The 15,672-nt window shown below is 41.5% G+C and overlaps 1 protein-coding gene across 3 annotated transcripts in view; it reads left to right on the forward strand.

The window, feature by feature from the left end:
- The window catches only part of col12a1a (collagen, type XII, alpha 1a), a 52,391-nt gene that overhangs the window by 17,489 nt on the left and 19,230 nt on the right, over positions 1-15,672 (forward strand). For 2 of the 3 annotated variants that reach the window (XM_063908639.1, XM_063908637.1), the window contains exons 18-36: positions 1,463-1,612; positions 1,716-1,835; positions 1,964-2,128; positions 2,216-2,362; positions 2,904-3,043; positions 3,780-3,909; positions 4,677-4,822; positions 5,242-5,371; positions 5,902-6,038; positions 7,035-7,164; positions 7,257-7,396; positions 7,635-7,767; positions 7,957-7,989; positions 8,867-9,006; positions 11,532-11,661; positions 11,774-11,913; positions 12,008-12,137; positions 14,000-14,142; positions 15,487-15,616. In XM_063908639.1, the coding sequence (XP_063764709.1) occupies positions 1,463-1,612; positions 1,716-1,835; positions 1,964-2,128; positions 2,216-2,362; positions 2,904-3,043; positions 3,780-3,909; positions 4,677-4,822; positions 5,242-5,371; positions 5,902-6,038; positions 7,035-7,164; positions 7,257-7,396; positions 7,635-7,767; positions 7,957-7,989; positions 8,867-9,006; positions 11,532-11,661; positions 11,774-11,913; positions 12,008-12,137; positions 14,000-14,142; positions 15,487-15,616 (2,514 nt within the window). The remainder of the gene's footprint in view (positions 1-1,462; positions 1,613-1,715; positions 1,836-1,963; positions 2,129-2,215; positions 2,363-2,903; positions 3,044-3,779; positions 3,910-4,676; positions 4,823-5,241; positions 5,372-5,901; positions 6,039-7,034; positions 7,165-7,256; positions 7,397-7,634; positions 7,768-7,956; positions 7,990-8,866; positions 9,007-11,531; positions 11,662-11,773; positions 11,914-12,007; positions 12,138-13,999; positions 14,143-15,486; positions 15,617-15,672) is intronic. The other variant, XM_063908638.1, reaches the window with a different exon arrangement.

Below are 15,672 nucleotides of genomic sequence, written 5' to 3' on the forward strand. Positions count from 1 at the left end.
CATACATAACATTAAAAGAAATATGCTATATCAGCAAAGGAACAACATACAAAACATGTTTTATGCCAAAGCTAAACATGGCATGGTTTTAGTCATTCCGTTTACAGCCTGTCATCACTTTTAAGGAGCGTCTCCATTATGTTATGTCTCAGGGCAGCAACAGTCAAACACTGGGGACTGTATCACATAGTAAATTTTTGCTTAGGAAAAAACTCTCTAAACCCATGCCCCATAAAAGCTGTAGAGTTTCCCTAAATGCCTTTCCTCAAAGCTAATTGTCTCACAAAAATAACAGATTTAATGGCTATTCCATCTGTCTGCGCTTCTTCTAGCTTTGTTCACTGTGACACTTTGGGCTTCCGCTTTTTTATTTCCAGTCCAAGTATAGGCCAGTGTAGATTGAAGCCATATGCTCATAATCTGTTTGCGGTTATCAAATGCTTTTATTACCTCTTGAGTTCGGAGCGCGGCGGTCAAAACATGTGGGGATGAGAACTTTTTTAAAAGTTTGCTGGAAGGAGCTATAAAGGTCAGAAGATACATTTCAACAACTCCTCTGGAGCTTGAGGGTAAAGAAAGTTGTGGGTGTGACAAAAGCAACATTTCTCTTTCATTACTTGCCCTAATTTAATCTTTTTAATTACACTACAACATAATTGCCACTGCAATGTTTCTTTAGATAACTGTTGCATATTCATCGTGGTCTCAGATATAACTCATTCATCTACCTCTAGCAGACCTACTTGTTGGAATTACTTTCTGAGCTGACATGTTTTTACATTTTTCTCCCTTGCCGCCGGTGTAAGCTTGACAGCTGGTTTTAAGCTTGGGACCTGGGTTTGGGTTTTCTGTGTGGACGAACCAATCTGTAAATCAAACATCTAACCTGTTTTCAGTTGCAGACAGTGGCAGTTAGTGCAACACCTGCAGCTCTCTTTTTAGGTACAGAGGATCGGATGCCTTCCTTTTCATCCCACAGGTGTTTGTAAAATCTGCTGCTCTGGAGGGCACGGTAATCTCTCCAACGGAGGCCTTTGATATGTCACAGGCCATTAAGGGCGTACTCTCCTGATTTGCCTCTGGGACTAACTCATGGATGTGAAAACCGACAGAGAGAAAAACTGCCTCGACACGCCACAAGACAAGAAGATAATAATTACACCTGGAAAATAAAAATTGTCTGATTAAAAAAAACAAACTGAAAAGATGTTTTATTACTTGCTTGTGAATATGTTTGTTTGTCCCCTTGGAGAATGTTTGGAAGTTTGTTTCAATACCCAAAAATATAATCTAATTTCACAAACCTCTCTGTTTTCCCTTTACCTCTCACACCTCTTTGAGCACTTCCATCCAATTCACCACACACATTAATGTACAAAAATGACAGTTGGACATGGACGTCCCCTTTTTATATATCATTTTGAACCCGTCTAATTATGACACTGACATTTTCCCCTCTTAGATGTGAAGTGTAAGACTGCTGCACAGGCTGATATTGTGCTGCTGGTGGATGGCTCCTGGAGTATTGGACGTCTCAACTTCAAGACCATTCGTGCCTTCATCGCCCGTATGGTGGGAGTCTTTGATGTTAGCCCTGAAAGGGTCCAAATTGGTGGGTCTACTCAGAATGAATATAGTAAAAGTCAACTGGTTATTACTAATTAAAGAAAAAGAAGTATCTTTACATTGGTCTAACTATCCTTTGGTGTCTTCAGGTCTTGCCCAGTACAGTGGAGACCCAAAGACTGAATGGCACTTGGATGCTCATGCTACCCGGGAATCTCTCTTGGATGCCGTGGCTAACCTGCCCTACAAAGGAGGAAACACCCTTACTGGTACTTTGAGCTATTGATTTAATGGTTTGCTGGGGGGAGCAGTGCCACTACTACATCTATAAGCATATTGATACATTTTCTGTCTGAAAACCATGGTTAAGAAAAAAACATTGATATCGTTATTGCAGGTCTGGCTTTGAACTACCTCCTCCAGAACAATTTCAAAGAGAATGTGGGGATGCGACCTAAAGCCAGAAAGATCGGTGTGTTGATCACTGACGGTAAATCCCAGGATGATGTCATCATCAACTCCCAGAACTTGCGCGATCAGGGCATTGAACTCTACGCCATCGGTAAGTAAAACTCAGTATTATTCACAAAGTCATTGCATGAGGTGCATCAAAGTGCTAATTATAACTGTCTCCCTTATTGCTCTCTAGGTGTGAAGAATGCTGATGAGAACGAGTTGAGGTCCATTGCCACTGATCCAGATAGTATTCACATGTTCAACGTGGCTGACTTCTCCTTCCTGTTGGAAATCGTTGACAACCTCACTGAGAACCTGTGTAACAGTGTCAAGGGGCCAGGTGTGTATGAGATTACAACAACAAAGCTGAATGATCTAACAAAGGGAACGCTTAAGGAACAGTAAACCCGACTGCAAGGACAGACGCCCCTACTAAAAAATAATAACCACATACAACTTAAGCCAACTACTCCATTCCCAGTCATTTGATATGCATTATAAATATAGTGTATAGTATCCAACACCCACAGACAGCTACATGTCTGGCCCACCATGGAAAGCAACAGTAGCAGCAAGGAATCATCCAAGCCCGTGGAAATGATTGCAGATCTATTATTTTCTTTTCCCCCTAATATTCTCTGTGCCTCTCATGAATAAGAAATTGCCTGCTCGTTAATGAAATGAAATAGCTGCTATTGGATCCTGCAGGGGAACTCCTTGGAGAGGATGTGGCTTTATAGTCTCAATAAGTACTGTGGCTGGTAGACAGAGCTGTTGGGACTTGTTGCTAAATATGCTTTTATCTGTTGCCACATTTAGTTTGTCACATGTTTACTGTAACAGGCAAGATTGCAATATCTATCTTTTTACACCTGAAACAGGAGGTGCACCCGATGCTCCCACTAACCTGGTGACATCAGAAGTGACTCACCAGTCCTTCAGAGCCACCTGGACTGGCCCTGAAGACCCAGTGGAGCAGTACCGTGTGGAGTACATGACCGTGGATGGACGCCCAGTAGAGGTATACAACACTAAAAACCTGATTCAACTCACACTCACAGTGCAGTTCGTTTAGCATTGCTCTATGTTTGGGTGTCAAGGTGACGTTGGCTTTAATGTTTTTCTAATGGGAAACTCCACTCAAACTGCTATTTCCAGCCCCCTGTTTGTGTTGGCCTCTTGCTGTTTGTCCAATTAAATCATCATCCAACACAGGGAAAGGAAACAAAAACACACAGGTTTCAGTTTAGAGGATTAGAAAGCAAATAATGACCTCACAAGTGATAGCTTCATTAGCCATCGGGGATTTGGCTCTACATTCGGGGGAAAAGATGCATTTTTTGGTGTCTGAATCTTATTACATGTGGGAGATGTTTGTTTTTGTCAGGCTCCCATGGTTTTGTTGAATAGCGAACATAGTGGATGAGGTTTCATTGTTGTTTATGGATCTGAAATTGAAGCACATGCTGAGTTTTAGTCCGGTAAAATCTTGTCAGATGGATTTCTGGGTTTGATTGGAGAGCTTCAGCTGGAGAATGAACTTTTGATTGTTATGCTTTAAAATTCATAATCAGCCCCTGTGCCATATGATACTGCAATATATAGATTCAGGCATGTATACCTACAGTATAAATCCAGATTTTTTTTCAGGAAGTATCCATGAATAAAAGCTTTATAACAAAGAGACTGCAACATCTTAGAGACTGTTACAGAATACTCTCACAGCTGCAATCTTCTAACCATGCCATCTGAATTAGGTGTTTGTGGCTGGCACTGAGACCACCGTGGTCCTCCAGAGCCTCAACCCTCTGACCGAGTACATGGTCAACGTCTTCGCCGTGGTGGGAGAGGACAGCAGCGAGCCCCTCAAAGGAGTCGAGACCACACGTATGTCTTCTCTTTCTGGCTTTCATCTAGGCCTGTATCATTTGATTTAAAGAGATCCACTTGTAAAAATCCATGTATGGTAAAAGTTGTCATTCAGAAAGTAAATGCCCTAAACCAAATATGGTTGCCTGGTCTTGGATCATTTGGCAAGATGTGTCCATTTTCCAACAACACTTTAAATTTCAGCAGGCTTTCCGAGCACTCATGAACTCATGCCTTCTATTAACAGCAGTTTCCCTTTGAGTCAGCGCCCATCGATGAATCTCTCTGACTTAGTTCCATAACACAAATTGTATGCATTCAGTGACTGCATGGTCCTTATCAACACATTTTTAAGGGTAATATCTTGGACTTGTTTATTAAACAATATGCGGCTGCAATAAGAAAGTGCTAGTAAATCTTAATTAGATGCATATCCGAAGGCAATTTACGTGACTTCACGGGGGTTTTGACCTGTTTCTTTGTTTCTTTTCAGATGTCGTTAATTTGTCTTTTACTAGTGCTTTAAAAGGTGGAAGACATTTAAAGAGAATTTATATAAAAGCACTTATTAAGTTTGCATAGTGTTTATAGCACTGAGAACATCTTTCTTTCTGCAATCAAAGAAACAACCAAAAGAATGTGTCCCTGTAAACATTTACAATCGGAAACATATTTTGTCTCTGTAATACATCGCTACGTGTGAATTTACAAGTACATCAAACAGTTATAACCTCACTTTTACTGAACATTTTTGGTGCCTTTAACATTCTTCCCTTGTTATGCAGTGCCACTGAGTGCCGTGAGGACAATGGACATTTTTGATGAGCAGACCACCACCATGCGGGTGAGATGGGAAGAGGCAGCCAGTGCTACTGGCTACATGCTGCTATACAGCGCCATTAATGCCACTGAGCCCACTGTCGAGCAGGAGGTAAGAGACATCATCCAGTAGAGCTGTTACTTCAAGAAAGGGCATAGGGCCAATCAGCTGTCAATCATACGCACCAAAACACACACAAACACTTCCGTCAGCAGTTCTTTGACAGAATACAGAGGTCACACACTGAAATAACATTTTACAAAGCCCCTAGTGTTTGCCTCATCATTTAGCAGACAAGGCAAAAGGGGAAATACAGAGGAACATTGTTAGTCACTATGGGGTGGGTGAACCATGAGCTCAATCCGCCAAGGATACCTCATCATTGGTTCATGAATTGTCAAAACCAGAAACAGCAGATATGCTCCAAATCAGAATATTTCTCGCACTGTTGTCATCCAATGTATTTCACTGAAGTGTCATTGTCAACCCACTTCCCCGCTGAAATCATTGTTGATTTGGCCCCCTTGCAGATCCGAGTGGGAGGAGATACCACTGAAGTCCAACTGGGGAAGTTACTCCCCAACACGGCTTACTCCCTCTCGCTCTTTGCCCTACATGAAGAGTTGGCTAGTGAACCGCTGACCAAGCAGGGAGTCACCCGTATGTAGTCGAGAATCATAAATGTGACACCTAAAGTATTTCAATAAGCTGTTGTTGATTGTTGATATCTAATAGTAGGTTGGCTCAAAATATTCTTCATGAATGCTTAACAATAATCCTGACCAGTGATGGAAAAAATACTCAGACTTTCTACTGAATCACAATTAGCCATAATAAATTGTAAAAATATTTAAGTAAAAAAATACTTAAGTAAAAGTACAGAAGTATTGCCATCAAAATAAACTTGCCGTACTAAATGTACTTGTTATGCATTATAACTCATTTCAGAATCATATATATGCTAGTACTCGCTTAAAATATCTAATGCATTAATGATGCTATCAAAGCTGGTCAAGATGGAGCTCATTTGCTTTTTTTCATATGAGTTTCTATATATTTTATAAGCCTATAAATAAATTCAAAATACCCAATTGAACTGAATGTACCTCAAAATCAAACAAACACTACTTGAGTAAATTGACTTCATTACATTCCCCCGTGATCCTAATCCTTCTTCCCCCTTTGTTTAGTACCCCTGCCTCCTGCAGGCAAACTGATGGTCCGTGAAATCACTCACAGCTCCATGAGGCTCATTTGGGATGCTGCTCCTGGTGCTGTCCGCAAATACCTCCTCACCTACAAGCCTGAGGACGGAGATGCTAAGGAAGTGAGTTTCCAGTTTTGTTTGGCTCTTGTGTTTTCCTAAAGAACTTTCACTGGCTGTTGTCTGTTTGAGCCATTATGTTTGATGATGATGAATTTATATTACCATTTCTCACTGATCCCTTTATATATCAGTTGAGACCACATAATGGAGGTTGCAGCTGGTTGGATGAACATAAGGGGATGTTTTGGAGTCCAATGAAAAGATTATGAAACTTTCAGAATGTGGTTAAAGGGCGGATTGGACCCCTACTTTATAGTTTCATGTCCCCCTTAAGGAGTTTGTGGGCTACCGCAGCAAACCCTCTGTTCTGCTTTTTGCTACTTAGTCAGTCATAAATCAGGTGGAGGTGATCCTCAAAGCTCCTCTAACGGACACTCACATCAAATATGACTCAAGGGAGGAGGATGTGATTGTCAAAAATGCATAGCGTGGGGAGGAAGAGATTATTGCCCAGAGAATAACAGAATTTCATGTTTGACCAAATGGTATGTCACTCACAAGTTGACTGCAGGACATATTCACTCCAGGTGTAGCCCTGTGCATGGGTTTATCGTGCAGAAGACAAATACGGTGCATGTTTAGACTTAAATTAAAATGGGTGTTCATAATGAATCCCTGTAGTTCAGTTAGTTAAAATTCAACCAATAAAACATAATGGGATTAAGACCCATAAACCCAGTGTGGTGTTCCCTTTGAGTGTTCCAGCTGCTTTTGTTTGTTGCTGTTTTTGCTTGTTTGTTTGTGTTCCCATTTTCCTCTGGAATCAAGCACTTTTTTATGCCTCATGGTTAAACTTACTAGGAGTCTTATGGGGAGCACATTTCCCTGTTGCCAGTGTTCCTGGAATTCGTGCTGTGAACGGAATTAAATCTTTGCAAGACTTGGCAAAATTTAGCTAATGAGAAAAACATTTGAAGTTCTATGGGCATCAGTATATCTATATGTTTAAATGATTTTGTTCTATCGTTTCAAACAAGTTTGTTGATTGTCCTACAGCTGGAAGTGGATGGAAGTCTGACCACCAGAGTATTGGAAGAACTGACATCACAGACTGAGTACAGCCTGGCTGTTACTCCGATCTATGATGAGGGACCTGGACAGACAATGTTGGGAGATGCAATCACTGGTATGAATGACAATTGTTGTTATCGATAATGGCACTTTCCCAGTTCGCTTGACAAAGAGTTCCAGATTAACTTCTTTCTCTCTATTCTGTAGACGTGGTTCCTGCCCCACAGAACCTACGATTCTCAGAAGTTACCCAGACCAGCTTCAGAGCCACCTGGGATCACGGAGCCCCTGACGTGGCTCTGTATCGCATTGGATGGAACAAGAAGGGAGGTGCCAACTTCCAATATGTAAGAGAAAAACAGCTGTTTAGATTTGTAATAAGTTATGCAGGAACCTCTTGTCCCGCAGAAAATGCTTTGGCAATGCTTTGAAAAAGAGCCCCTGTCGAGTCATCTGGAACATCTGAAAAACTGATTCTTACACAAATCCAATTATAATCAATCTAATATGGATCTTGTTTCTTTGGTTTGTATTGGCTAAAGTCAAGCAACTTCCTTCATGCTGTGATTGTGTTTTCCTCATCAGGCCATTCTGAACAACGATGAGATTACCCACGTTCTGGAGGGCTTGGATCCAGACACGCCCTATGATGTGTCCGTCACTGCAATCTATCCAGATGAGTCAGAGAGCGAGGATCTGCTGGGCACTGAGAGGACATGTAAGACACCTCAGCAACGCTGTGATGACCACTGAACCATCACTATAGTTAACACTGCTTTACTTCTGTTGTTTGACACAATCTCTGTTGGATCTTTTGATTAACCTTTCAATTTCACTAATTGAAAATATGCTGAGTGATACTTAAGCGAAGGGTATGCCCATCATACCTTTCTATTTCTGCCTCTAGTGCGTATAGGGGCCAAGCCTGATGGTAACAGACGTAAGTATATTTGTGGTAAACCAAGAGGATGCTTTTTTCTTTCGAGTGATGAGCATGTTTTGTTATTTCATCCAGTCATCTGCACTTTTGTTCATTGAACAACCATTATTACATCATCAATCCACCGCTCCAGCAGTGCTGTGATGCACTTGACACAGCGCCATTTTATTGTGTTTGTCTGTCCTGGTCTTGTTTTTTGTCCCATTGTTCATCCCATCGATCACATGGCTGTTCCTGAATCTGTTCTCACTTAGGCCAAAGATAAATCAAATTGACTCAAGATATATTTCAGTTTTGCATGTTGTGCAGGGATTTGAATCCTTGTTTTTCAAGTGCATTCAGTCATCCATCATCCATCATCCATCATCCATCATCCATCATCCATCCATCCATCCGTCCATTGCATCCAACTATCCATTGCATCCAACCATCCATAGATGCATTCAACCATCCATCCATTGATGCATTCATCCATTGATGCATTCATCCATTAATACATCTATCCATTGATGCATTCATCCATGCATTTTTCCATCATGCCATTGCTGTTCAAAACAATCCATCCTGGCTTCAGAAAAGACAAAACCCAGAGGAGGATTGTCTTTTCTTCTTTAAAAGCTGCAATCCTTGATACAAACCAGTGATAAACCTGCTTTATTTTACCTTCAAGTAAAGAAATAATATGAAGTTCATTAACTGATAATGACTATAACATTTCAAGATGGAATAAACATTTAAACATGAGCTGACCAATGTATCAAGGCTGGGGCTTTAAAAGAAGTTTCCAAGAAAACTCATGGAAAAAGTGCTCTGACTACATCAAATAGCTTGATGTGTTGACATGCTTGTAATTGTGACATGTGCATGCGTTTTCCAGTACCTAGCGGACCTCCCACCAACTTGGTTGTGTTCAACGAAACCACCACCACTCTGAACACCAGGTGGAATCACGCACCGGGCCGCGTGCAGAACTACAAGATCACCTACGTCCCAACTGCTGGAGGCAGGAGCCAGACGGTAAGTCCCACAGCAGAACCCACACACTGCTTTGTGTAGCTTTCATATTTTATCAAATCAAACATAGGACGTATAGTATTCATTTACAGACACTTTTATTACTGCAATTACATTTACACCAACCAACATATTGAGATTCAGCATTTCTCAATGGGCGAGAGTTTAATGCCAGGAAGTTAACATTTTGACTGAATAGCTGCAGGACTGAATATTAATAAACAAGAAACGGACTCCCTAATCTTCTTCCCCTTGCTTTATTAACTGGACTTCAGTCCAACATTACTAAGCCAGAGAAAAGCTGCTGTTTATGTCTCTGAGCTTTAACTCAATCACTGAATTGGCTTCTTCCTCCATTGGCTTCTTCCTCCAAAGTTTATTTGCCTCTAACAAATATATAACAGCTAAAACTCTGCCACTAGTATTGCTTTATTTAATTTATCTTAAGTCACATTTTTTAATTAGTTTTTTTTGGACTGGCAGCGTAATGTATCAATATTTCCTGAGACGGTCTCCCACTGGTCATGCATCTTTTGGCTGTCTTGCTTGAATGTGCAGAAAGTGTTTTTGGATTAGAGTTGAATATTTGGTTTCAACTAAGTGTCAGACATTTGTCATTGCTCCCAAAAGCCTAAATGCTACTTATGCACATGCCTTTACCTACAACTGTACAGACTCACAGGCACATTGATAAGCCAAGTCAATAGATAATTCAAACCAATGATTAAAACAAATATTTCCTCCTCAAAACTTGGCAGATAAAGGTTGTAAAAGTTGTTGAAGAGACATAAGTGACATTTGGAAGTAATAAAAAGACATTTTAAGGGTGATAATTTAACAGCCAAATAGGGAGACACAAAACAGATACTTCAGAGAATGTTGTGTGTGTGTGTGTGTGTGTGTGTGTGTGTGTGTGTGTGTGTGTGTGTGTGTGTGTGTAGGTGCGTGCGTGCGTGCGTGCGTGCGTGCGTGCGTGCGTGCGTGCGTGCGTGCGTGCGTGCGTGCATCGGTGTATGTGTGTTTACGGATAATGGAATGCACTTGCCCTGTCAGGTCATTGTGTGTTTGTGTAATGAGAGAGTACTGTGCCACAGTTGTTATATATTTTAAAGCAGATTGTGTTTTAAATCTGCTCACAAATCTTGCTAAGGGTTGACTGTTCGTTCACATATTTATATAATATCCAGATGACATCCACCATTTGTCTTAGAGGGCAGGTAAACTTTTAAGCATTTTTTCTTCCCTTATAATTTACCAAGCCAAGTTCAGCTGGTGTCACAGAAGTCATTGGTTTTCCATTAGTTTCCATCTTAACACAAGGTCGAATGTTTCCCTCTTAACTACTTGATTAAATTTAAGTTGCGCTGATTGCCTGGTTGATGTCACACTGAGAGGTTGATGGAAAACTGGAAGCTAACAGGCTAGCATGAGCCAATTCGTCTTGGTTCACTATGAGGATTTCATCAAATGAAGTTACCCCCGGGGAGTTTTGCTTTATTTGTTTGGGACAACAATTCTGTTTTCACAAATGTCTGACACACATTCTGCACTTGAGTACAAAACAACTGCTGCAGTGCCAGATAAATAAAACGTCCTCCTTTTTTTTCCTGACAAAACATTGAGCCAGTTTGTTTAGAGGCAGAGCTGTACAGTTCAGTGATTAAAGAAATCCACAGAGGATTAAATATAATATCATACACAAATCATCATGCAAACACAGAAGTAATGTAATAAATCAGCAGCAGTCATGACCATTATGACATAACATCCGTCTGTTTCAGCCATCAGCGCACAGATTTATCTTGGGCATTGTGCTGTGTGTTAATCATGTCAAAACATTCCTCCTCTGAAATGCTGACAGTCCAGTAGCTGTCAGGTAGAATTCTTTCCATAAAGTAACTGATGTCAATTTAAGGCATGCATGCAGAGTTCTCTTTTATCCCATCTGATGAACAGATCAAAAATATATTCCCTCAGTGCACACTTGAGTTGCTAAAAGTGGTTGAAAGCTAAAACATGACATTACTTGTAGAAAATGCAAATGCCTTTTAAGAGAATGAACTACTGATGTCTACAGAATTTCTACTGGCTTTCAAGTCAGCTTTGAAGTAGACCGTTTAAGTAGCTAGATCATGTATATTACCCTTTCAATAATGGGTAATGGACCTAGGAGCCCAAAGTGTTAGGGGGCCACTTCAAAATACCCATACCAACCAGAAAGAAACCACAAAGGGGAAAAAATCTACAAAGAGACACAAAAGAACTAAACCAAATGCATAACAGCAGCCAAAGAGACATAAAGAGACCAAATTGACCCATATTGGCGAGGGGCACAATAACCCCAAAAACATACAACTACAATACTACCTTAAATAATTACTTTGCCCAGGGTCTCATTGTCTCATTACCCTCCTTAGTTATTCAATATAATCATCTAAGGTTTGCAGACAGTGTCAGTGATTGATTATAGAGGTACACGAATATTTGATGTAAGCCAAAGAGGCTGACATGTATTTTTCACCCTTTAGACCCAGGTTGGAGGGAAGAAGACTACTGTCCTGCTCCCCAAGCTGACCCCTGACACTGAGTACTCCATCACCGTGGTGGCAGTCTATGCCAAAGGACTTAGCCCAGAGCTGAATGGCCCCGGAAAGACCAGTGAGTTTTCTTCCAATTTGGCTGCACCCAAAAACAACTCTAATGCTTTTTTGCACGAGAGGTTACAGACACTGTTTTGGTTTAAATGCATCATACTTTTGTCTCATTCCAGAGCCTTTGGGCGGTGTTAGGAACCTGCAGGTCACTGACCCCACTACCAGCACCCTGAATGTCCAGTGGGAGGCTGCCGAGGGCAATGTGCGTCAGTATAGGATATTCTATGTTCCTGAGGCTGGAGGAGAGGAAGAGATGGTAAGACCGTAAATGTTCCTTTCCTTACAATTAGGCCATACCTTTAGTGCCCGGAGCTCAACCTGATGTATGTCTTTGTTTTACTTCTATCCAGGCCCAGGTTTCAGGAAGCACCTCCGACACTGTGCTGAAGAACCTGCAGTCTGACACTGTCTACAAAGTAACTGTGGTCCCTGTTTACTCCGCTGGAGAAGGACAACGCATGTCTGAAAATGGCAAAACATGTAAGAATTGCATGCCTTAAATCATTGGTCCCAAGTCACAAAGTTGATCCATGCAGGGACGTTTAGAAACAGCTGTGACATCCTTGAAAGTTAGCTCCCAGGATTTAGAATAGCCCAGGGACATGATACATACTGCATGACGACAGTGGGATTTCAGGAATCCATTTATGTCCCTCCAGAATGAGCTTCCTGGCTCTGGTAGCTGGTTTGATGTCACTGTATGTCAGGAGCGTTCAATAAAGGCGGCCATATAAAGCCGATTGCTTCAAATCGTCAAAATCCTTTCGCAAGAAGTAAGCCAAACCAAATCTATACAGTTCAATTTGCTGACATGACTTAATGCACACCTTGCATGTAAAATGTAACCTGGGATGTAACATAAAATGACAGCATTTCGCTTAGTCAGCTTACTCCGAACTTCATTGAAGAACACAGACTTTCCAGTTTCTCCCACAATTTCAGACCACCAAACTCTGCTGGGAATGAGTCAGCATTTTGCGGGGTGATTGTGTAGGAAGGAATTCCTCCGGGTTGGCAGCATTATAATGGGGTCTTCTCTCTCTTTCCTGTAATATTATCCATTTATAGGTTGGAATGAAGGGTAGTGGTCAGGATAATGATGGAGCTTGGGAATGGGGGAGGGGGTGTATTGAGTAATTGGCTGTCCTTTGGGAAAAAGAAACAGAAGAGGGAGGGGGTTGTGAGAAATGAATGGAGAGCATTATATGTGTTATGGCTCAAAAGTCACTTGGCTAAGGTCACGCTCCATGCCTGCTACTGTTACCCCAATTTTCCCTGCTGGAGCAATAGTCCTTCATGTTCTGTAGCTTTTCCCTGTTAACCAAACTGTTGTACAGTATGTACAGTATATTAGATCATACTGAGACAACATTATTTTAACGCTAACCTTGTTGCATCTGTGGAATATTTTGTCATCTCCACTCAAAGTCAATTTATTCCCCTTTTTTTCATTGAATTTAAGGAAGGATCTGCTCATATTCAAGCCACTGACGGTTATTTGTGCCTTGAAATACAAAGCAGCTTTTCAATGCAACATGCATTGGTTAGTGTAACTTTAAAGTACGGAAGCTCACTCACTGTGTTCTGCCAACTGTGTTTTTCCCATGCATTTATGGGCTCATTATGAGCAGCGGCACAAAACATCTAAACATCTGCTTTGGATTTTTTAGAAGGCAAGGTTTCACACAGGGCTGCTCATTCGCCTTGTGTATCCTTTTCAGTAACCTTCAGGGCACTGACAGGAAGTGTCCTGTTGATAGCAGTATTGTTAAATAACGTCTTAAACTTGTCTCCGTTGGTCTGTGGCCAGCATTGTTCAGCGTTTTATTGAAATGTTCTCATTTAGTGATTAGACTGCTCCGTCTGTCCACAAAGCTAGTCTAGACCACGTTAAATGGGACAAAAGTATAAGGACATTACTACTAATTAGGAGGCTAACAAAAAGTTGTAAATAATCGCTATAAACCACATACGGTCAAACACACAAATAGGAAAATACCACATGCATTTGTTCAGCAATATGATGGGGGTTGTTCTATGGTATTCCTGATTTTAGCCTCTCATTTGCTGACCTCTGTCCATTCTCCACTTATAATTATCCAACCTAAACAATCAGTTGGAGTCTCTTGTCTCATCCCCTCTCCCAATCTGCCTTTCTAATCTAAATAAATCACTTGAGTTGCTGACCTTTAACCTCTCCTTGTCATCACTATTCCATCTTTGTCTAAACCTTCTCTCATCAATCTTCTTTCCCTCTTTTGGCTCTGCCATACCCTTCCTTAACCTTTCACTTCCGTATCTCCCTCTATACCTCTGATAACCCAACATTCTTGGTTCTGCAGTGGAGCGTAGCCCCGTCAGGAACATCCAGGTTTTCAACCCAACTACCAACACTCTGAACGTTCGCTGGGAGGCTGCCACGGGATCGGTCCAGCAGTACCGGGTAGTCTACTCTCCTCTGACTGGAGTCAGGCCCTCTGAGTCGGTGAGTTTTCCAACCACTGTGTAGGAAGCAATGCACTGTAGCACATATGCATAAAACTGAGAGAACATTTAGAGTTGGTTTGCAAAAGAACCCATAAGTACTTTTTTATCGCAACCCCTCAGTTACCATATAACTACCGAATCCCCCTAAATCATACACACACAAACACTAAGGGTTTAAGGAGAATTATAGCACACCCGGATGGACGTGTAAGCACATGTCGCCCAAGCAGCAACACATTAAAATGTTTGACCAGCATTTACAGTCTACCATATGTGAACAGGAATGAAACGCCCATTAGTCTGTTCACCAAATGGTCAATTTGAGTGTGTTTGTCAGCACTTACTGCCAGTGGAATTCTTTCCTTCGATGTACTGCTAAATATTTGAACCAATACTGCTTTCATTAAAATTCAACTACCGTTCTTGACACGATATGTGACATCTGGAACCAGTGAGCCCACATCTCTCTTGGTTGCTAAAAGAATCCACAAGCGAATTTTGACATGTTACCGCCATTAGCTTTCTCCAGCATCTGCCGGAAAGACTGCACCATTAAGAACGGCTCCTTCACTGGGACTCTATGGTCTTTGAAGAGTGAGGCATATTCCAGTTTATTGATAGAAACATTTACGCACGTTTATGGCAGGCCCAGGCCTTTTCCATGACTGGAGCCAATGTGGCTACCATCAAATTTAACACCAGTTGGAGATTTGTTGCGAGAGTTCTCAGCTTCACTAAAGCTGTGATGTTATTTTTTCATTCTGAGAATTTCAAGCACCTCTGTAAATTATACAAATGGACAGATGGGAGCTGCCTGTAGACAAAAGGACATTGTTGATGCATTGAAACAATAATAAACAGATTTCCAAACCCATTTGCCTGTCTGACACTCACATATGTTCCCTCCTTTACACAACCCCCCACACTTTCCTCCATTGCCATCGTAAGCACCTACACAAGTGTCTATCCCTCCCCCTGCCTCACTCGCTCACATAGATTATCACCGGCCCTTGAGGAATGCTGACCTTACTCCGTCCAAATTAATAACCAAGAGGCAGGGGGAAAGTGAGGAGGTGGCAACTATGTAATCAGCTGTCCTCACTGTCGGCCTGGGTTCATCAGCAATACCGCCTGTCAAACATCAAAGGCTCTACCTTTTAGCCGGTGGTGACAGCAAAGGGGCTATTTAGGGGTAGTGTTCAACACAAGCAGCTGTTAAAATAAACACATTTGCTATTATCTTTGCATTTTTTGATTGTTTGTTTAGGATTTTAGTCTACAACTGGTACACTGAAACTCTTGAAAAGTGTGTTTTTCTGACATTTCCGGTGTCTTCATGAAGGTTCTGGTACCAGGGAACAAAAATGAGGCTCTGCTGCTGGACCTGCACCCAAACACTGATTACAATGTCGGAGTGGTCGCCCTGTACAGCGACGGTGAAGGACCCGCTATCAGTGATGCTGGAAAGACACGTAAGAACCCGGGTGTTTAAAGAACAATAAACAACATAATGTATTTCTACATTTAG

This window comes from Eleginops maclovinus, chromosome 19, assembly GCF_036324505.1.
Source record: "Eleginops maclovinus isolate JMC-PN-2008 ecotype Puerto Natales chromosome 19, JC_Emac_rtc_rv5, whole genome shotgun sequence".
In the NCBI taxonomy this organism is placed as follows: domain Eukaryota; kingdom Metazoa; phylum Chordata; class Actinopteri; order Perciformes; family Eleginopidae; genus Eleginops; species Eleginops maclovinus.